The sequence below is a fragment of the Oncorhynchus keta genome, chromosome 29 (genome assembly GCF_023373465.1).
Source record: "Oncorhynchus keta strain PuntledgeMale-10-30-2019 chromosome 29, Oket_V2, whole genome shotgun sequence".
Taxonomy (NCBI): domain Eukaryota; kingdom Metazoa; phylum Chordata; class Actinopteri; order Salmoniformes; family Salmonidae; genus Oncorhynchus; species Oncorhynchus keta.
The window spans coordinates 17433942-17456218 of NC_068449.1; the positions used below are offsets into that span (position 1 = coordinate 17433942).

General features: G+C 45.3%; 1 protein-coding gene and 1 long non-coding RNA gene across 6 annotated transcripts in view; both read right to left on the reverse strand.

The window, feature by feature from the left end:
* The window catches only part of LOC118362359 (connector enhancer of kinase suppressor of ras 3-like), a 79450-nt gene that overhangs the window by 46664 nt on the left and 10509 nt on the right, over positions 1 to 22277 (reverse strand). For 3 of the 5 annotated variants that reach the window (XM_035742625.1, XM_035742624.2, XM_035742623.2), the window contains exons 3-5: positions 13804 to 13967; positions 6598 to 6800; positions 5519 to 5606 (exon numbers count right to left, since the gene is read on the reverse strand). In XM_035742625.1, the coding sequence (XP_035598518.1) occupies positions 5519 to 5606; positions 6598 to 6800; positions 13804 to 13967 (455 nt within the window). The remainder of the gene's footprint in view (positions 1 to 5518; positions 5607 to 6597; positions 6801 to 13803; positions 13968 to 22277) is intronic. The other 2 variants (XM_035742627.2, XM_035742626.2) reach the window with 1 other exon arrangement.
* Positions 1470 to 3554, reverse strand: LOC127913614 (uncharacterized). Its single transcript, XR_008086179.1, has 3 exons — positions 3078 to 3554; positions 2880 to 3039; positions 1470 to 2751 (listed from the first exon to the last, which is right to left on the reverse strand). It is a non-coding gene; the product is annotated as an uncharacterized LOC127913614 (long non-coding RNA).

The window sequence follows — 22277 nt, forward strand, 5'->3', positions numbered from 1 at the left end:
TCATTTCCTTTGTTTTGTTGACGTTGAATGAGAGGTTGTTTTCCTGGCCCCACACTCCCAGAGCCCTCTCCTCCTCCCTGTAGGCTGTGTCGTCATTGTTGGTAATCAAGCCTACCGCTTATGTCGTCTGCAAACTTGATGATTGAGTTAGAGGCATGCTTGGCCACACAGTCATGGGTGAACAGGAGGGGGCTGAGCACACACCCTTCTGGGGCCCCAGTGTTCAGGATCAGCAGTGGTGGTGGTGTTTCCTACCTTCACCACCAGGAGGTGGCCCGTCAGGAAGTCTGGGATCCAGATGCACAGGGCCAGGTTCAGACCCAGGGCCTCGAGCTTAAAAGATGAGCTTGGAGGGTACTATGGTGTTGAATACTGACCTATAGTCAATTAACAGCGTTCTTACATAGATATTCCTCTTTTCCAAATTGGATAGGGCAGTGTGATGGCAATTGCATCATCTGTGGATCTATTGGGGCGGTAAGCAAATTGAAGTGGGTCTAGAGTGACAGGTAAGGTAGAGGTGATATGATCCTCGACTAGTCTCTCAAAGCACTTCATGATGACAGAAGTGAGTGCTACGGGGTGATAGTCAGTTCAGTTCCGTTTGCTTTCTTGTGTACAGGAACAATGGTGGCCACCTTGAAGCACATGGGGACAGGAGACTGGGATAGGGTGAATGGACAAGGTTTGGACAAGCTTATTTGTGAAAACCAAAGAGGCGGACTACAGCACTGGTTTGTCCTTTAGGGCCAAGAGTTTTTTCCAGCAGTCTCTCTCTATGGAATCATCTTATGATCCGCACTGAGCTGAATGTTTTCTTTCGGGATACCGATGCACATAAATAAATAAAAATGTAACTAGTGAAACCACCAGAACAAACCTGGAGGAAAACTAATAAGCATAAGATACGGTTTCAGTTTTGGTACCAAAACTAATGTTTCCCCTCAATTACTGTCCAACACGGCCAAGGACGTGTGGTGGTTCTGAAAGGAATTTGGCATGACCTCCAGAAGCTGGCATATATTTGCCATAAATAGGTCTACATTTGGATGAATACGTCAAGCTGAAATGCATTTTTCATGCCAAAAACAGATATGCTAAAAAGACAGATTTAGTAGGTTTGAGGTCAAAAGCAGTATCATAATAAACTGCTTTCTTATATGCAGACTGTTTTATATCAAAAGTAGCCAATGATCACAATGTGAATATAATCCTTGTTGGCATAATCTTTCAGATCTGTGTTTTTTGACAATCCCCTTGAAGTATCACATTTTCAAAAACAGAACAGAAGCAGTATTCATACAAAAGCCAGATGGAAACCAAGATCAGAGTGAAAGACTGAGGAAAGATTCCCTGGGTAAAGCAGCCGATCCTCAGCCTCCTCATGCCATGGTGGTCTTCCCACTGCAGACTAGGATCAGATGACTCCCCAGGCGGCCCTGCAGCCTTTGATCTGTAACCAGAGACAATTTGTCCAGCCGAGCGATGAAGTGGCAAAAAGAGAAGGCTGCTGGACACCAGTTCAACAAGGAGCCAGTTACACAGCTGACCAGACTGGACAAATGAACAGGATCTTACAGAACAAGAAATCAAAACACAATGTGAGGACTCAGACCTGCTCTCAAGACGTCCCTTCCTCTTACAATGTCTCTCCACCTCTTTACGGAGTGTTACCCACACCTTTTTTGATCCTTTATGCAGTTAGACAGGGCAAGCTCTGACCTCACGGGTCAGATGAGGTGGCTGCAATGGCAGCATGTTTGCCGTTTTATTGCTATGCTCGATTGTGTGTGTATACATTGAGTTCATTCATGCAGAAGGACATAAAGCGACCATCTTTAAAGCCCTGTTCTTGGCGGAGGTTAATTAACAGGCTGTGTAACCTCATGAAGCATGCCCACACCATAAAATCACAGTTACACTCCCCCTCAGCACCTGCCTGGTCTTTCATCAGACAAACACCTACCCGAAATCTGTTGGGATGGGAGAGTCCAGGAGTGTGTAAAGCCTATGTCAGATACACAGGTCTGTGAGAGCATTGGAGGTATCTTCCTGCATGTGTCTATGACAGGATAAGGTGGCCCCTGGATGGACTGAAGACCTATCCACCTGGGTCTCTCACAGCTGAGTGCCATCAAGGCCAAGGTGTCTGCTACAGTACACCACAGTAAAGCTGCAACAGGCAGCCCTGGAGTACAAGGCTCACGCCACACAAAAACCCTTCACTTCAAACACCTTTGTGGGAAATGCCTCCCCTCAACTCCCCACTCCTCCTCCACACCCAGGGTGAGACTCACCACAGTAAATCACCCAAGCTCTGAAATCCCAGATGTCAGCAAGACAATCAGCACCCTGGGAACATAATGTCCTCTATAAAATAACCCTTCAAAAACAGTACCTGCAATCTCAATAGCCACTTTCACTATGGCTGTAAAATGTAAAGGCGGTTGGCAATTGTTGGGATACCCTGGGGGGGAATGGTCAAAAAGCAGATCGGCACTTTGTGCTTGGGTTTTTAACTTGCTTAGTTTGTTTTCTTTCAGAGCTGACTCTTACATAACCAGTTCTGACAACAAACTGGAAATATTAATTATATAAATCTGATAAAAATAGTACCCAACAACCCATGGTCAAATCAAACACACATTTAACATGGAATGTTTGCTGATTTTTAAGGAGGGGTAAACCTCTAATGTGCGCCAGAGAAGGAGGGGTAAACCTCTAATGTGCGTCAGAGAAGGAGGGGTAAACCTCTCATGTGCGTCAGAGAAGGAGGGGTAAACCTCTCATGTGCGTCAGAGAAGGAGGGGTAAACATCTAATGTGCGTCAGTGAAGGAGAGGTAAACATCTAATGTGCGTCAGAGAAGGAGGGGTAAACCTCTAATGTGCGTCAGAGAAGGAGGGGTAAACCTCTAATGTGCGTCAGAGAAGGAGGGGTAAACCTCTAATGTGCGTCAGAGAAGGAGGGGTAAACCTCTAATGTGCGTCAGAGAAGGAGGGGTAAACCTCTAATGTGCGTCAGAGAAGGAGGGGTAAACCTCTAATGTGCGTCAGAGAAGGAGAAGGAGGGGTAAACCTCTAATGTGCGTCAGAGAAGGAGGGGTAAACCTCTAATGTGCGTCAGAGAAGGAGGGGTAAACCTCTAATGTGCGTCAGAGAAGGAGGGGTAAACCTCTAATGTGCGTCAGAGAAGGAGGGGTAAACCTCTAATGTGCGTCAGAGAAGGAGGGGTAAACCTCTAATGTGCGTCAGAGAAGGAGGGGTAAACCTCTAATGTGCGTCAGAGAAGGAGGGGTAAACCTCTAATGTGCGTCAGAGAAGGAGGGGTAAACCTCTAATGTGCGTCAGAGAAGGAGGGGTAAACCTCTAATGTGCGTCAGAGAAGGAGAGGTAAACATCTAATGTGCGTCAGTGAAGGAGAGATAAACATCTAATGTGCGTCAGAGAAGGAGAGGTAAACATCTGTGTGTCAGTGAAGGAGAGGTAAACATCTGTGTGTCAGTGAAGGAGAGGTAAACATCTGTGTGTCAGTGAAGGAGAGGTAAACATCTGTGTGTCAGTGAAGGAGAGGTAAACATCTAATATGTGTCAGTGAAGGAGAGGTAAACATCTAATGTGTCAGTGAAGGAGAGGTAAACATCTAATGTGTCAGTGAAGGAGAGGTAAACATCTAATATGTGTCAGTGAAGGAGAGATAAACATCTAATATGTGTCAGTGAAGGAGAGGTAAACATCTAATATGTGTCAGTGAAGGAGAGATAAACATCTGTGTGTCAGTGAAGGAGAGGTAAACATCTAATGTGTGTCAGTGAAGAAGAGATAAACATCTAATATGTGTCAGTGAAGGAGAGGTAAACATCTGTGTGTCAGTGAAGGAGAGGTAAACATCTAATGTGTGTCAGTGAAGGAGGGGTAAACCTCTAATGTGTGTCAGTGAAGGAGAGATAAACATCTAATATGTGTCCGTGAAGGAGAGATAAACATCTAATGTGTGTCAGTGAAGAAGAGATAAACATCTAATATGTGTCAGTGAAGGAGAGATAAACATCTAATGTGTGTCAGTGAAGGAGGGGTAAACATCTGTGTGTCAGTGAAGGAGAGGTAAACATCTAATGTGTGTCAGTGAAGAAGAGATAAACATCTAATATGTGTCAGTGAAGGAGAGATAAACATCTAATGTGCGTCAGTGAAGGAGGGGTAAACATCTGTGTGTCAGTGAAGGAGAGGTAAACATCTAATATGTGTCAGTGAAGGAGAGGTAAACATCTAATGTGTGTCAGTGAAGGAGAGGTAAACATCTAATATGTGTCAGTGAAGGAGAGGTAAACATCTAATATGTGTCAGTGAAGGAGAGGTAAACATCTAATATGTGTCAGTGAAGGAGAGGTAAACATCTAATATGTGTCAGTGAAGGAGAGGTAAACATCTAATGTGTGTCAGTGAAGGAGAGGTAAACATCTAATGTGTGTCAGTGAAGGAGAGATAAACATCTAATATGTGTCAGTGAAGGAGAGATAAACATCTAATATGTGTCAGTGAAGGAGAGATAAACATCTGTGTGTCAGTGAAGGAGAGATAAACATCTAATATGTGTCAGTGAAGGAGAGGTAAACATCTAATGTGTGTCAGTGAAGGAGAGGTAAACATCTAATATGTGTCAGTGAAGGAGAGGTAAACATCTAATATGTGTCAGTGAAGGAGAGGTAAACATCTAATATGTGTCAGTGAAGGAGAGGTAAACATCTAATGTGTGTCAGTGAAGGAGAGGTAAACATCTAATGTGTGTCAGTGAAGGAGAGATAAACATCTAATATGTGTCAGTGAAGGAGAGATAAACATCTAATATGTGTCAGTGAAGGAGAGATAAACATCTAATATGTGTCAGTGAAGGAGAGATAAACATCTAATGTGTGTCAGTGAAGGAGAGGTAAACATCTAATGTGTGTCAGTGAAGGAGAGGTAAACATCTGTGTGTCAGTGAAGGAGAGGTAAACATCTGTGTGTCAGTGAAGGAGAGGTAAACATCTAATATGTGTCAGAAGGAGACCAATGTACCACCTCACCCCACTGTGCATTAACCCTCCAGAGGACGTAAACACAGAAAGTATGCTCTCCCGCTGTGAACATTTTGCAGCAGGCAAACAGAAACCACATGGCAGGGGGAATAATGCAGCACGCATAACGTTGGCAGATGCTTTTAAAAGAGCGCCAGAGGTTTTCATTAAAGTGTAAACTCAGTAGCTGCAATTGCCGTTAAAACACCACCATGGTTGGGGTCTCCTCATTAGCTAACCTGAGGGGGGACTAAAAACAAAAACAGCAGAAGCAGGCTTGCAATGTTCATAACACCCTGCCCCTCGACTTAAATCCCACATGTGTCTGCCCTCAGGCCAGGCTGCCCTGAGTGGAAAGAGCTATGGTGTGATTTTTCCAGGGGCATGCTGCATGTGCACTGTTGAGAGGGAGCTGGAGCAAGAGAGAGGGGAGGTAGAGCCAGCGAGAGAGCAACATGCCGACCTGTTGAACTGTGGTGGTAAGGTCCAGACACAGGTGAATGATCTTATTCTTGATGCTGGTGAAGTCACTGATCCCAGTCAGGGGCGTCCTGCAACAAGAGAGGAGAGAAAAGATTGAGATGCCATTTTATCATGACATTCTAAGGTCCGTGTCTTGTCCCTGACCGTACTGAGATTCAGTAGCAGTCAGGAGAGCTGGATAAGGGATTAAACATCACAGTGGGACAACAGTGTGACAGAGCCCCCTCTAGGAGGCTGTTAATAAGGAAAACAGTACTGGTGAACCTTGCTCTACTTTGCGTGTGCCTAGGATAGAAGGCTCTGCGGCCACAGACAATGATTGGAAGGAACAGTCTGTCTCCATGTTGGACCACCTCCTCCATTCCTTCTCTAAAATATCCACCCCTGAACTCCAAAACACATCTCCTACCGCTAGCCCCTCAACACCATGCCACCCCCAAATACATTGGGAGAAGTCATCACAACACACTTTTGATCTTGAAACAAACCTCAGAAAATAAACATATCCTTTCAGCTGTGAAGGTCAACATGGTGACATTAATACTACTTCCTGGTTCAGTTATAACTGACAGAAGGGGAGAGAGATCTTTAAAACAAATGTAGGAAAATAAAGCAAGCACTGTACATGAGCAGTAGAGTATGTGGATATTCTGGAGGTTCTTACAGCTCATCTGGATATTCTCTAGACAGAGGTAGAGGAAACCCACCAGACTGTATCCAATTTCATTTATATGTCCTCAAACCCTTTCTAGAAGGCTCTCCTGAGAGAGAAGAGTTGTGTTTCTGCTATAGTCTGTAGAGGCTGAGGAAAAACCAATGCCTGTAATGTGTAGCGTAGCAGTATATTCTAGTCATGAGGTGATTCAGTGAGCTTAATGACTCCTATGTGTTGGAAAAACTAACATTACAGCTAACCTCAACGGCAGTCCAGGAGCTTGAATGTATATAGAAGATTTTATGTAGCTAGTTACCATGGTAATCCTACTCTGTACATACGAGTACACTGAATGTTTTTTCCTCATGGGGACAGCCTTCTCAGAATGCTGTGCGAGGCCTTACCTGTCCAACCAGGCCAGGAGACTCTTGGCAGCTCCGATGAGCTCCACCACGGAGGTGAGGAAGTCGTTGGGGGGTTTCCTGGAGGTGCTGCCGTCGTATGTCGGGCTCTTCCTGCGGTCTGACGTGGACACGTGCAGGCTGTTGGTGGCTGCTCTCATCCTCACCACCAGACCCTTCAGATTGTCTGTCTCCACTCCATAGTTCTGAAAGGGGAAGAAAGAGCACAACAATTGAGCTCGATATATCAAAGTTATAGTTTGTCATAAAACAATGTGTTTTTTTATGTAATTACAGTGAACGTCAAATCATTTTTTGGGACAAAGCATTCCTGATCAGAAACAGTTTTTCCAGATTTTTATGGCTCTGGATTTCATTTCACAGACAAACATGTTTCCTGCAGAGTAAATGTGGGTTATTAATTGTAATGGGCTAAGGACGCATGATTTAAGAGGCCATGTCTCTACCGGCACCTCTGGGGAGAAATTCCCCTGCATTCTTCAGGCACGTCTGGCTCAACCCTCGGGAGAGAGGCGTGCACGTGCCATCACCTGATTCCCATCAAGCAAAGTTTTCATTCCTGAGCCAGTAAGTTGAGGGCAGACGTGTAAGCCTGGCCACAGATCTGTGTGTGCTTAGGCTACTGCTCTGTCGACTGTTTATTCCTACTGCCCTTACAACCCTGACCTCGCTGAGCTGCTCCAGGGGAAGTGATTAGGCAAATGATTGACGGACACACCCAACCTAGTTTTTACTTCCAACTGTGTAGAAAAATATTATCTTTTGAGTTTACGACCCAGAAAATTCCTATAATATATAATTCCTCCTAATGGCCAAAGAAATCCCTTATTTGAGGCCAAAGTTGTGTCCTGTACCTGCTGGTCCCTAGCTCTGCTCCTACTACAGGGATATTTTGTATGAAATAAAGCTTTAGATGTACATTGTTAGTACAGTATGAGCAGGCCAAGTAGCATTTCTTTACGTAAGCATCCGCAGCGCCTCACAAAGCCTTCATCATAGCGCATAGCTACAGTTAGTCATATGGTGAGTTCATCACCTAACATCGGATTGTGCGGTACATTTCACTGCGAGCAATGTGTCTGATCTCAGGGAGCATTGGATTTAACACTGACCTATGGTCAGGTTCAGACTAATGCTCTCATCAAACACCACGATGGCCACATTCATTGTGACGTCAGTCAGCTGCCGGCTCTGCTTAGTGGCTTAATTTAGGATGGCTTAATTTAGCAACTAATCCTGGCAACTCACGCACGCTCCACTTAAATATTGCGGAAAGAATGTGTTTGGAGTAGAGTGCTAGTTAAAGGAGACGAGAGGGGGGGTAGCCTAAACTCCTGTTCTGGCAAATATCAGCTCACATGGTGTTGCATCCCTGCCAGCCTCTGGCCTCAGCCCGACTGGCACGCTAACGGCTAAACACGCTAAAGAGCAGAAAATAGCCTGCGCTCGCTCAGCCCTGTTCCACACTGAGGAAACCTGCAAGTGATCAGCGGCTAACTCCACTCAGCTGCCGTTTTATATCAGGAGCAGTTACTCAGGAACCGATTATATATTACCTCACCCTAAAGTCGTCCCCACGGAGCTGCATGGAGCTGAGGCAGAAGCCATATGTGCAAACTGATAGAGCATGTTACATGGTACCTTAAGCAGATTTATACTAGGAGAAGAGATGGAGAGAAGGTGCATATAACTATCTCAGATGCTCTAAAACCCCACACTTGTCCATTATAAGACACAGCAACTGTGTTGAACCAAAACAGAGTGGCTTTGAAACTAAGCCATGGAGAGCCAATCAACATCAAACAGCACTGCTGGCTATGTCATTAGTGAGCCAATAACACATAGAAAACACCAGCTCTGACTGGTAGGCAGATGTTGAACACCTCTTTGTTGCATAGCTGTAGCAACTTATAGGAACAGGGACCAGGTAAATAATGGCAGTTTTAAATCAAATTCACTCCATTTCAAAGTGACTGTTGAGAGCAGGATCTGCTTGGGCCTCCAGATTGGTCCTGTATCCTGACATGAACAAGTGTTCTCAGGAGACCCGAGGAGGGCTATCGCAACAGGTTCTTCCTGCCCCTCACCACATGGGCCCAACGATACGCATCACCTGACACGACCAGAGGAACATGGCCCAAGAAGGGCGTTCCCACAACTCTCAACCACAGACATCGGTTTTCTGCTCCTGAGGAGATAGGTACGCACCTCTAGGGGACAAGTCCACAGTGGACAGTAAAACACCAATATTAGCAGTTTCTACACACTACTTGGCTGCTGCGCCTTGAATATCTATTCCATGGCTCTGGGAGACAATAGTTGGGCTTTTCTCCTGTGAGCTGGACGCTGGGTTTCCAAAGACAATCAGAGGTGTTGGGTTTCAAGATGGGTCTCTGCAGAAGTCATGGTTTTAACGAGAGTCCCAGTTTCATTAATCAACATGTCCTTCGTCGGTCTACAGAGACTTGTTTGCTCTGATGGCTTTTGGCTGGTGTGAGCTTTAATCGGAGTATGTCAGTCTGTCTAACGTCCTGCTGAGGGGGAGGAACTCTATGAGAGTCAAGCTAAGACACGTGTCATACAAGGTTCTACTCATTTATGAGATGAAAACAAATACACAGCGCTGACGTAAGAACATGCTCTCCAAGAGTATTCAACAGAAAAAGAGAAGGTTCAGAGCATCTCATCTCCTGATCATCTATTCAATGGCTACATGACCGATACAGGGGGTATCCTGTCTACGCTGAAAGGACGGTGTGACCACAAAGAGAAGAATTGGACTTGAACCGTTTGACCCCACAGCAGAGAGACACTAATGAGGTGGGAATTGGCTGCCAAAGTGAGGGGGTCTGGTATTTGTCAGCTGTGTGTTCCAGTCATAAGCCATGACCTCTCCCGGGACCAATGAGAGAGAGGCCTCTATGTTAATAAAGTAGGGATGGGCACAGTTATTCAAAGTTATGACAGTTATGAGTGTGCCCTATAAAATAAAAGACATACCGGTAGCCTAAACACTTTTCACATGTGTAGCTTGTCATTGTTGGTCAATCAAAGCAGCACTACCGTCAGAGGCTCCATGTATGGCAAGTGAAGTGGGAGATTTCCGCTAAATGGAATTAAGTTAGTTAAATGAGGAGTAGGCTACAATGATCAACCAAAATGTCGGCTGTTTAATATGAATGGAGTTATTGTAGACAAGTACGCGTAGAGTGCGGCAAAATAGCCTCAAATAGCCTGCTAGCAAACCAACTTAGCTGGCTATTTTAGCTAGCTAGCTTCTTTACATCAATTTGATGCCGTCAAGACAGACACTACCAGTTGAGTTTCTAACTTGCGTGAGTCGGTTTGGCTACTTTCTCCCTCTCTGTGTCAGACACCCCGGCCCAAAAGAGAGCGAGAGAGAGAGAGAGAGGGCGACAGGTAGCCGGGAGGGTTGGAGCATTGGGCCAGTATCCAAAAGGTTGTTGGATCGAATCCCCAAGCTGACAAGGTAAAAATCTCTCCTTCTGCCCCGAGTAAGGCAGTTCACCCAATGTTTCCCGGTCACCGATGACGTGGATTTCGATTAATGCAGAGCCCCGCACCTCTCTGATTGAGGGATTGGGTTAAATGCGGAAGACATTTCAGTTGAATGCATTCAGTTGTACAACTGACTAGGTGTCCCCATTGCACCCCTTCCCCACCCATCTCTGTTGAAACAAGCCTCTCCTGAGTCACGCAAGTAAGTTTCCGTTAAACCATTTTTTTTAAATGCATTTCGACTATCCAGATATCTGAAAAAATGCATATTACTGTAATAGTGAAATGATTTAAAATTCCCATCCCTATTAATAAGGAGAGCCACAGCAGATCACGTTTACCCAGGGTTCTTCAATCACAGGTGTGAGAGCAGTTCCAGGCATTCCAAACCAAGTCCGACTAAACATCCTCTCGGTCGTCCATAACATAATTATCCTCTCCCAACAGACTTTCAATTTATTTTGAGAAATAACAGAAGCCCTGCATTGGGGGAAGACCTATTAAAGTGAACAAACACACACTGGAGAAACAAGGAAGCACGGGTTAAATTTATGAAGCCCATCAAGAGAAAACTATGAGGCTTCAGTAAATTGCAGGGGATGAGCAGAAATCTGGGCCCAATTACCCTGAGCAGAGGAAGGGATGCAGGATGTACGGTATGGTAAATAAGGTAGGACACATAGATTAATCAAACCATTAGACATACCCTCTCACCCCTGTAATAAGCATTTCCACGTGTCCATCCATTCCCAATAACCACAGAAACGTTACCGCCCAGGGTCTTATCTATTCAAGCTGCCATCACAGTCTTCAGAAAGGGATGCTCAGACACTATCCAACAATAATTCCCTTGGAATATTCCCGAGAGATGGTGAATCAGTGAACCCCAGACTTCAGAGGTCCATCCCAGGATAAGGGTCTCACAGCTGGACACAGACATGGGGCTCAGGACACTCAGACTGGCAGCTACCATGCTGAGGTTAATCTCCTCATTTGAATCTCAAACTTAACCATTAGGAGCAAACGAACCAGGAGCAAACTAAGCAGGATCAGATGTTAAAGGGCACGAACAAGACTGGTGTCTAACCACAGACCAGCACACACTCCCACAAGACCTTTCTAAACCACACTAGGCCCCTCAGGCATTTAGATGGTGGGCCAGTGCCTGCCAAATTAGATCAGTTTGGGCACAGTAACCTGTTGGTCTACTGAACTTCCTTCTTTATAGAATAAATAAGATCAGTGAGGATAAAATCTAAATGGATATGCTCTTTTTAGCAACTTGATAGAGGACAAATCATTAATGTGAGCTAATTTAAAAGGAGCATAAGGATTTGACAAAAGAACGCTGACACTGATAAAAACTCAAGACCGCAATCTGGGCTTATATGACACAGGAAGTGATAAAAACCCAAATCAATCCCATCTGTTTGAAAAGATCAGACAAACAGAACCAGGTTGTGTTTTAAGAGAGGCTATATCCCAGTCTTTTGGTCTCTCGCTCTCCTCTCGAGGAGCTTTAATACAACAGTGTTGACCATAACTCTTCACCTGGCAGCTCTTCTGATGGACGGCCCATCTCCCAGTCAGATCCCAGCCCAGCTAGTAGGCTGTAACTCCATTCCCATGAGCCACTGGGGTAAGAGACAAGAGGCCAAGGCCGGGAGTGCACTGGGAATGTACAGCTGACCTGACGTACGTGTCTGTCTGTCTGTCTGTCTGTCTGTCTGTCTGTCTGTCTGTCTGTCTGTCTGTCTGTCTGTCTGTCTGTCTGTCTGTCTGTCTGTCTGTCTGTCTGTCTGTCTGTCTGTCTGTCTGTCTGTCTGTCTGTCTGTCTGTCTGTCTGTCTGTCTGTCTGTCTGTCTGTCTGTCTGTCTGTCTGTCTGTCTGTCTGTCTGTCTGTCTGTCTGTCTGTCTGTCTGTCTGTCTGTCTGTCTGTCTGTCTGTCTGTCTGTCTGTCTGTCTGTCTGTCTGTCTGTCTGTCTGTCTGTCTGTCTGTCTGTCTGTCTGTCTGTCTGTCTGTCTGTCTGTCTGTCTGTCTGTCTGTCTGTCTGTCTGTCTGTCTGTCTGTCTGTCTGTCTGTCTGTCTGTCTGTCTGTCTGTCTGTCTGTCTGTCTGTCTGTCTGTCTGTCTGTCTGTTGTCTGTCTGTCTGTCTGTCTGTCTGTCTGTCTGTCTGTCTGTCTGTCTGTCTGTCTGTCTGTTGTCTGTCTGTCGTCTGTCTGTCTGTCTGTCTGTCTGTCTGTCTGTCTGTCTGTGTCTGTCTGTCTGTCTGTCTGTCTGTCTGTCTGTCTGTCTGTCTGTCTGTCTGTCTGTCTGTCTGTCTGTCTGTCTGTCTGTCTGTCTGTCTGTCTGTCTGTCTGTCTGTCTGTCTGTCTGTCTGTCTGTCTGTCTGTCTGTCTGTCTGTCTGTCTGTCTGTCTGTCTGTCTGTCTGTCTGTCTGTCTGTCTGTCTGTCTGTCTGTCTGTCTGTCTGTCTGTCTGTCTGTCTGTGTCTGTCTGTCTGTCTGTCTGTCTGTCTGTCTGTCTGTCTGTCTGTCTTTCTGTCTGTCTGTCTGTCTGTCTGTCTGTCTGTCTGTCTGTCTGTCTGTCTGTCTGTCTGTCTGTCTGTCTGTCTGTCTGTCTGTCTGTCTGTCTGTCTGTCTGTCTGTCTGTCTGTCTGTCTGTCTGTCTGTCTGTCTGTCTGTCTGTCTGTCTGTCTGTCTGTCTGTCTTCCCTGTCTGTCTGTCTGTCGTCTTCTTTGTCTGTCTGTCTGTCTGTCTGTCTGTCTGTCTGTCATTTGTCTGTCTGTCTGTCTGTCTGTCTGTCTGTCTGTCTGAAATTCTGTCTGTCTGTCTGTCTGTCTGTCTGTCTGTCTGTCTGTCTGTCTGTCTGTCTGTCTGTCTGTCTGTCTGTCTGTCTGGTGTCGTCTGTCTGTCTGTCTGTCTGTCTGTCTGTCTGTCTGTCTGTCTGTCTGTCTGTCTGTCTGTCTGTCTGTCTGTCTGTCTGTCTGTCTGTCTGTCTGTCTGTCTGTCTGTCTGTCTGTCTGTCTGTCTGTCTGTCTGTCTGTCTGTCTGTCTGTCTGTCTGTCTGTCTGTCTGTCTGTCTGTCTGTCTGTCTGTCTGTCTGTCTGTCTGTCTGTCTGTCTGTCTGTCTGTCTGTGTAAGAGAGGGAGAGAAACAGAGACCGAAAGCGAGAACACTAACCCATTTCGCCACTTCATGTCCTGCCTCCCTATCTGTGGGAATGTTTACTAATTGTAAGTCTCTCTGGACAAGAGCGTCTGCAAAAATGTAAATGCACTACTAATAATCAGCTCACATTCAACCACCACACCAGACCTGGGACTCATACAGCCTGATTTGACTCCATCTCTGGAGTGAAACTGATAGTGTTTCCTACTCTAATATCCTGGAGCAGTGTTCCACATCCCATTGAGCTCTGTGGGAAATGAGAGGTTCTGCAACACTGGATCTGTTGGCTGACAACTATATTCTGGGCATATTTCAAACACACGCCAGCACTGCTAGAGCAGGGTGGCAGCAGGGCTGATGACCTAAGCTCCATGAGACTCATTAAACAACCAGCAAGTTCATGGTCCCACCATCTGTTTTATCTTAAACTAGAAACAACCTATTGACATGCCGGGGGGGGGGGGCAGAGAGAGAAAGATGTGGTGTGAGCACCCCATACCAGAGCACAGAGCAGGTCGACAGCCTCCAGCACCAGCTCCTGGTGTCCAATGCGGGCCACACCCAGCTCCTCCAGGTCCTGATGGGAGATCTTCAGCAGCTGCTCCCCACTGATTTTCTCCTGCTCAAAGTTAGCTACATACTGCTGCAGGCTGTCATCCAGCCCTGAGGGGGGGGGGGGGGAGAATCCATTGATTAGACAAAGATCACCTACAGCAATAATCCCTCAAAACAGCCCTTGCACAGAAGCAAGAGATTGAACTTCACTTAACTTTATAGTTTTCCCCGTTCATGAACACTATCAACGTTTATTTTACTGTGGGAATTGTGATCGATTCAACACAATAGTCATTTTCCATGCAACATACTGAAACAAAACGAACTAAGCAAGAAATTCTGTTCTAGAACGCACCGGAGTAGGATTGTATTGTATTGACAGACCCAACCTCTACACAGACAGGTGCACCATAACCAATCAGAGCTGCAGTAGGCCTATATGCAAATAGACCATTGCCACATATGGATCTGTGCCTTTCACTTTGAACTGGACTGTTTTTACAGCATGAGCGGTTATGAGTCGATGCTCTTGTTTTGAGATCAAAGCGAGAGCTACATGGAGCAACGTGTGCACATTTGTACGTGTTCATATCATTTGTAGTCAGCAATAGGGGAGTGATTGCTTCCTACAAGAGCACAAATTGTGTGCATTTGTAGACATCTTTGAAAAGAGTCAGGTAAAGAGCTTTGCTCCATTTGTAGTGTTGTATTTTGAGACAGGGTTGAATAAGCTAAGTAGCCAATGGGCAGAGGGTAGCATAATTTGCCTGATTCTCTAATATTGGTATGGAAATAAATAATGCATATTTTGTAGAGTGGTTTCTTGCGTCAAACAACCATTTCCAGTCACCTTGTCTTAGGGACAAGTGAATAAACCGGTTAATTCTAAGCCCTGCATGCATGCTTCAAAAGTTTAAATGGAATGTAGGCCTACATTGAACAGCACACACTGGCTGCTATTGTAGGCTGAATGATAGAACAGCTATTTCCATGTTAAAATGTTTGAAGCATCTTCGACGGGCGGCAGGGTAGCCTAGTGGTTAGAGCATTGGACTAGTAACCGAAAGGTTGCAAGTTCAAATCCCCGAGCTGACAAGGTACAAAATCTGTCGTTCTGCCCTTGAACAGGCAGTTAACCCACTGTTCCTAGGCCGTCATTGAAAAAAATTGAATTAAATTTAAAAAATGTAATGTTTTTTTATGGTAGGCCACTCTGGTAGGCCTACATTATGATCAAATAGCCACTTGACCAGTGCTAAAACGAACAAAGTGGGTACAGCCTCAATGTTCACAGTAAACACAAAGAAAGTTGCAAAGAATGTTCACAACGTTCAAGTTTGCGCTGAGCAAAACTGAGATTTGATGATGAGGGAACGTTGCCTATAAGGAAGACCTATTCGTGTGGAAAGACTCAAAAGATAACATATGAGAAAATAAAGCAATTAATCCTGCTTTGATGCAGGCCTCCTGGCTCCCTATAGCATTCAGTACCGATTCCTCATTAATCCTGCTTTGATGCAGGCCTCCTGGCTCCATATAGCATTCAGTACCGATTCCTCATTAATCCTGCTTTGATGCAGGCCTCCTGGCTCCCTATAGCATTCAGTACCGATTCCTCATTAATCCTGCTTTGATGCAGGCCTCCTGGCTCCCTATAGCATTCAGTACCGATTCCTCATTAATCCTGCTTTGATGCAGGCCTCCTGGCTCCCTATAGCATTCAGTACCGATTCCTCATTAATCCTGCTTTGATGCAGGCCTCCTGGCTCCCTATAGCATTCAGTACCGATTCCTCATTAATCCTGCTTTGATGCAGGCCTCCTGGCTCCCTATAGCATTCAGTACCGATTCCTCATTAATCCTGCTTTGATGCAGGCCTCCTGGCTCCCTATAGCATTCAGTACCGATTCCTCATTAATCCTGCTTTGATGCAGGCCTCCTGGCTCCTATAGCATTCAGTACCGATTCCTCATTAATCCTGCTTTGATGCAGGCCTCCTGCAGGCCTCCTGGCTCCTATAGCATTCAGCATTCATTAATCCTGCTTTGATGCAGGCCTCCTGGCTCCTATAGCATTCAGTACTGATTCCTCATTAATCCTGCTTTGATGCAGGCCTCCTGGCTCCCTATAGCCAGTACCGATTCCTCATTAATCCTGCTTTGATGCAGGCCTCCTATGCATTCAGTACCGATTCCTCATTAATCCCTTTGATGCAGGCCTCCTGGCTCCCTATAGCATTCAGATTCCTCATTAATCCCTTTGATGCAGGCTGGCTCCTATAGCATTCAGTACCGATTCCTCATTAATCCTGCTTTGAGAGTAGCCAGTACCGATTCCTCATTAACCTGCTTTGATGCAGGCCTCCTGGCTCCAGCCTTGTATTGACAAGCCCAGTTCTCATTAATCCTGCTTTGATGCAGGCCTCCTGGCTCCCTATAGCATTCACTTTGATGCAGGCCCTCCTGCTCCCTATAGCATTCAGTACCGATTCCTCATTAATCCTGCTTTGATGCAGGCCTCCAGTACCGACAACATGTTTGAGACACACCTCATTAACAGCCTTGTATTGACAAGCCCAGTTCTAATTGCAGACTTGACACCGGACAACATACAGGCGGCTGTGTGTACACAAACCAACAGCAGAGAGAAAAACAGGTGCATCAGATCTATCCTCAAGATAAACACACCATAAACAGAAGAGGTTAAACCTGACTGAAGTCTGTTTGGCCAGTTAAACAATAGATGGCTCTCGGGTCTGATTACAGTTGGAGAATGTCTCGTCTGCTATTCAAATCCCTACACTGTTGGATGAGTTGTAACGATCACAATACCAGCCATTCTGCCCACTAAAGGATAAGAAACCCATACTACATTACAGTGACACTTAGTAAAGTCTCAACTGGATCAACGAAACGCGGTTCATATTTTACAGGTCTGTGAGATTGACCCAGCGGTTGGATTTTACAGTGAGGCGGCAATAGACTTTTTTTGCCCAGTGAGGCTTTTTATTTGAATATGTTCCATAATCAATGTCTGGTTCTTCATATGCATTTAGATTAAGTGACGGATGACATCATGATAATCATCACAAGCACTCTTCGCAGAAGTCTGTGTGGGTAATGTGGAGTGCTTTAGATAATAAAACATGTGACGTGTAATTCAAATTATTTTGGGGGGAAAGAGACAAACCAGCTCCAGCACATAAGTCTCCCTTAGAGCCAAACTAAAATGATTCTTGTTCTAAATAAAACCTGACTGCAACAATCATAACCCCGTCTCATTTGGGCCGGTAAGCAGTGTTGTGACAACAGAGTGAAGAACAGGCCTGTGTGTGGGAGAGGAGGCATGGGCCAGAGAGGAAGGGAGGAAACACCATCTTGCTTATCAAAGAGGGCACAGAGAGGGGCAGCTGCAGAGCTAAGGCCCTGAGCCCTGGTCCCCTGAATGGCCTGTCAGCTGCACAACACACACACACAGAGCACTTTGGATTCAAGCATTCTTTCCAGTCTAAACTGCAGCCATAATAACCACACTCCGTATAAGAATATACTACATATAGTGTATGTAGAGCATGTGTGTGTGCAGACAGGGTGTGTTCTGTGGTCAGGGGTCATCTTTATGAATGGCACCTCATATTTATGCCTGTGTGACAATCAATGTGTGTGTGGGTGTGGAGTGCTGTTGCTAAGGCAAAGTGTGTGTGTGTGTGTCAGCGTATTGAATGGTTCAGTGCTACAGGAGATCCGGTTACAGATACCAGAGCAGACTATTAATCTGTTTGGCAGAGAGACAGACACGGGCTCCCAAGACTGACCACAGAGGCTGCTGTGCCAATCACATCTACTGGATTGCAGCAAGAGTAGTGTGTGCATGCTGCTGTGATGGACTGTCCACTTTGCAACCACACACATTCTGTACATTCATAGAAACAATTACATTGACATTAGACCTACATTCAAACCCAACAACTCGGAACAGCCAAGTCTTACACAAAAAAACGAAATACTACAAATGTGCAGAAGAATCTCTTTAATATACCATTAGCTGTGCTTTATTGCATTTTTAACAACATATAAAACACAAAAATGTTTAGGGAAAGGCTGCAAGGCTTCTGCAAATGAATCTATCAAACTGCTCAAGTATAACACAACCAGTCAAGTACATTTACTGTCTAAACAGCTTTCCCATTCCTATGTTGAGAATTCCCAGGGCAGACTTGACAGTTCTGGCTTAACCCCTTAGATTAACCGGGTTCAGGCAGCACAGAGGGAACTCACTTCATGGACCCAGTGGAGGAGACTATGAGTGGGTCCCAGCAAGCGCTGTGCTGCCGTGTTGGCGGGCGGACTGAACCCAGCCCAACACAAACACAGACTACGCCTCTGACTGGGCCAGCCGCTGGTAATGGGGTTAAAGAGAAACAAAAAGGATGGAAACCATGGGCTATGGTTTCTCCTTCCTGCATTACCCTCGCCGTGTTAAAAGGCGAATGATTGTGGAATGTGGAATGATTCCATCCTTCTGCGGAATATCTCCACGGATGAGTAAAGAAGGGTAGAGGGGAAGGCAAGCTTGAGGTTTAGGTTACCAGGCCTGCTCTGGCTCAGACAGTGCCTGTTTTCCTTCCCATCCTTAAAGCTAGAATCCTTAGTTGAATCAATAACAAAGTGGTCTTCCCACCTCTGTTTTGGTAAAAAGCTGAGGGATGGGCCTGGAGAAAATGATAACACTCAAATGCATATATAATCCTTTCATCTGTTGGTCTGACTATCCATGATATCAAAAGGATAGCTTTAACCATGTTCAAAGGCTGTTTTTCAGTTAAGCTTATTCAGTAGCACTTGGAAACAAAATTCGTTGCCAACTATTCACATAGAGTTACGTTGCAATCACTAGGCAGCCAACTGCCTATCGTAGGATCCAGAGTTATCAATAAGACACGTATATTACACAACATGAGTCACAACCCCACGATAGTTCAATGACAATAAACAGAACATTTATCATCATCGTTTTTTTTAAAGTGCGATATAAATTTGAACTTTGGAAAAAAGTGCTTTTATAAATGCATGGCGCAGGCCTCATTTCATGGGATCATTGTAAAATAAGCTCTCTCTCAATGAACAAGCCTTACATAAGAAAATGTTGTCAGTCACATTGCCAAATATTCCTACTGGAAACCCTGGTGGGAACATGGGTTCCCCCAGTCAGATTCCATTATTCCCATTGGAACCACACACACAGCACTATCCCTATAGTCATACAAGACATAGTGGATTTCTCCCATAGGAGTCACACAGCATTTGTTCCCAGAGGTACTAAAAATCTGTTTTCTGCCCCTGAGCAAGGCTGTTAACCCACTGTTCCACAGGCACCGAAGACGTGGATGTTTATTAAGGCAGCCAACCGCACCTCTCTGATTCAAAGGAGTTGGGTTAAAATGCAGAAAACACATTTCAGTTAAAGGCATTCAGTTGTACAACTGACTAGTTTATCACCCTTTCCCATGTTCTCTGTCTGGCCTGTACCCTTGCCACAACCAGAAGAAAATATGCCCTTTTTCCACACACAACTATCAATTTCCATTATGGACAAAAAACAAGTGAGGGAGGTTGGATGTCACATGGTGAAATGACGAAGGAGATAAGTGGGGGTGTCTTTTCAGAGTATGTGAAAGCTCTTCAAAGGGGTAACCAGGCTCAAATGCTTTAGAAATGTTTTACTGCCATCCTGAAACCAACACACACTTAAATGCAAAATCTGAGATGAAGTGAGAAGCAACATGCATAAACTGACTAATTCTGTCTCACTAACCCAGGTTTCTCCTAATTTGAACATCAGTGTGTATGTATTAGTGCCAACAATCCAATTGACTCATTACACGAGAGGCCAAACATATGGTTGAAGCCAAGTGTGTTTTCAATGTAACATAATAGGAGGAAGTTCCATTTCAAAGCAATTAGACTGAGTGATCTATTTTCACAATATGGGGGATGAGTAACAAAGCTCGACCTGATGCCCAGTCTATCATTACCCCACCCACTCTGGAGCAGGGGGCAGGATGGACGGGCACCTGCTGTTACTGTGCAGGTCCTGCTGTCACCCACTACATCCAGTCATTTAGACCTGGAACTATGTACAACAGGTTATCAACAAAACAGCTTCAGTCCAGAGGTGACAGGAGTTGACAGACAGGCATGATTCTGGACAGCTGGGAAAAAGCCGAGAGGCTGAGGCTCAGTTTGGACTTTAGAAACGGATCTGGATTCCACTGGAAGTCCTGTGTGGCTCAGTTGGTAGAGCATGGGGGCGACACAGTACGGGATTGTATACAATCACTACTGTAAGTTGCTTTGGATAAGAGCTGCTAAATGACTAAAACGTAAATATAAGGCATTCTTAAAGGGATACTTAGAGATTTTGGCAATTAAATAAACTCGTGGATACCATTTTTATTTCTCTGCGTGCATTTTGAAGGAAGTTGCTAACTAGCGTTAATGCAATAGCTGGAAGTCTACGGGTAACACTAGTTAGCATTCACTCAAAAACTACCTCTAAACATCCTTTATACTGGACACAGAGACATACACTTGGTATCCACAAGTTCATCTGACTCTGGGGAAGTAGATAAAAGGGCCTCATCGACAAAATCTCTAAGTATCCCTTTAAGGCTCTAAGCACAAGTTTTTGGCCATGTAAACACTGTCATTTTGGCAGCCAACAGCCTGGCTAGTTCTGTGATAATCCTAACATTCCTGGTTCACATCCTTACTGAAGCACGAAAAACAGCAGGTTTCCTTTCAAAAGCCAGAACATGACAGTCCATGGGGAATCAAAGAATAATCAGGTGAGTCAGACACTGGAAATGCTAACAAGTACAGAAGAAAAAGGCTGCACAGAGCCCCACAGCATGTAGACTCGCTAGTATACTACTGAAACACTTTTGGAAGCAGATATCATCTGTAAGGTTATTTGCTTTACAATGAAATCCAAATGCCTTAGATTGTGGGTTCTATTACAAGAGAACACTACGTCTTTTTCTTATCTGAAGCAGACCTTGATCAAAACACCGGTTAATCCTACATAATTGATTATGTGCTGCAGATTTAGGATGACATGCACATCTGTTCCTTACAACAGTATATAAACACACTGGTGCACATCCACTTGCATGCACATAGCCGCCCTCCTCCTCTCGCTCCTCCCAACGCCAGGCTCACATCCGCCACCAAGCCCGGTGATACTCTGGCAGGCTTAGCTTGGGTTCTCAGGGGTTTGATTACATGAGAGAGAAGAGTCTTTCACCTCCCACAGAAAAAGCCCTGCCTCTCCTCACTGTTTTCCAGGGGGGCTCTGGCCATCTGTCACCTTGTTGTCTCCTCCCTGGTCCTACCCTGCCTGGGCTGGACAACGGGAAAGCTGCTGGGCGTACAATAGCAGTGCCACTGTAACTCTCCCCATTTTATTTAACCCGGCAAACCTGTGGGGAATCAGAGGAATAGCCATTGTTCTCAGGAGGCGAGCCATTGTGGGAATTCCAACATTCCAGCACAATGGCTCTGGGCAGCCTGGGTTGTAATTAGAAAAGAAACTCAAAGAAAAGTGCTAAGCCTTCCTCTGATGCAGGACTTTACTTCACATTAGCAAAACAAAGCCCATACACAAGACAGTAGCTAGTGTGAAAGGGACAGTTGTGCAACAGTACCATCCTCACTGAGCATCTAAACAACTGTGCACATTGAGTATCTATCTATAAGCTATGCCCCCTGGGCTATAAAGAACATTTTTGGGGAGGACTTTATCCAAGAGTACAATTTCACATTATGGCCCATCCTGTTTACTGTCTGTAAGCTTAGAAGTTACCATCACCAGGAGCAAATGTGTGCCCTCATCAGTTAATTCATTGGTGTGTTTCTGTAGGCTAGTTGTGTACGGTCCTAAGTTTAACAAAGTGTATTTTTGCCTAGCAGGGCTTATCTTGAACAAAGATTACACTTTTAACCTGGTTCTCCAACATGATAAATGTCTTAAGGAGAGTGACAAAAAAAGCAGTCTGTCGAGGGGAGATGGACGATGACGGCGCAGAGATCACACTCATGTCGTGTGGTAAGATAAACACAACCTCATCCTGGCCCTACTCCCCATGCAGGCTCCAGTCACACTGGGGATACCTCACTCAGCAGATAAGGTGGCGAGACACTGACAGAGGTCAAGGAGGTTGGATTATAGGGCTGTGATGGGAAAGGAAGGGGAGTTTTGACCTGTGGATATACTTGCTGACCTGCAGGCATGTGACAAAGATGGAACGATAGAGAACTACACCAAGGGGAATGAACAACAGAAAGTGCCACAGGCTCATAAACTCTGACAGTCACTCCTGGCTGAGTTCCCAAGCACCAAACGCGTCAGTCACATCCA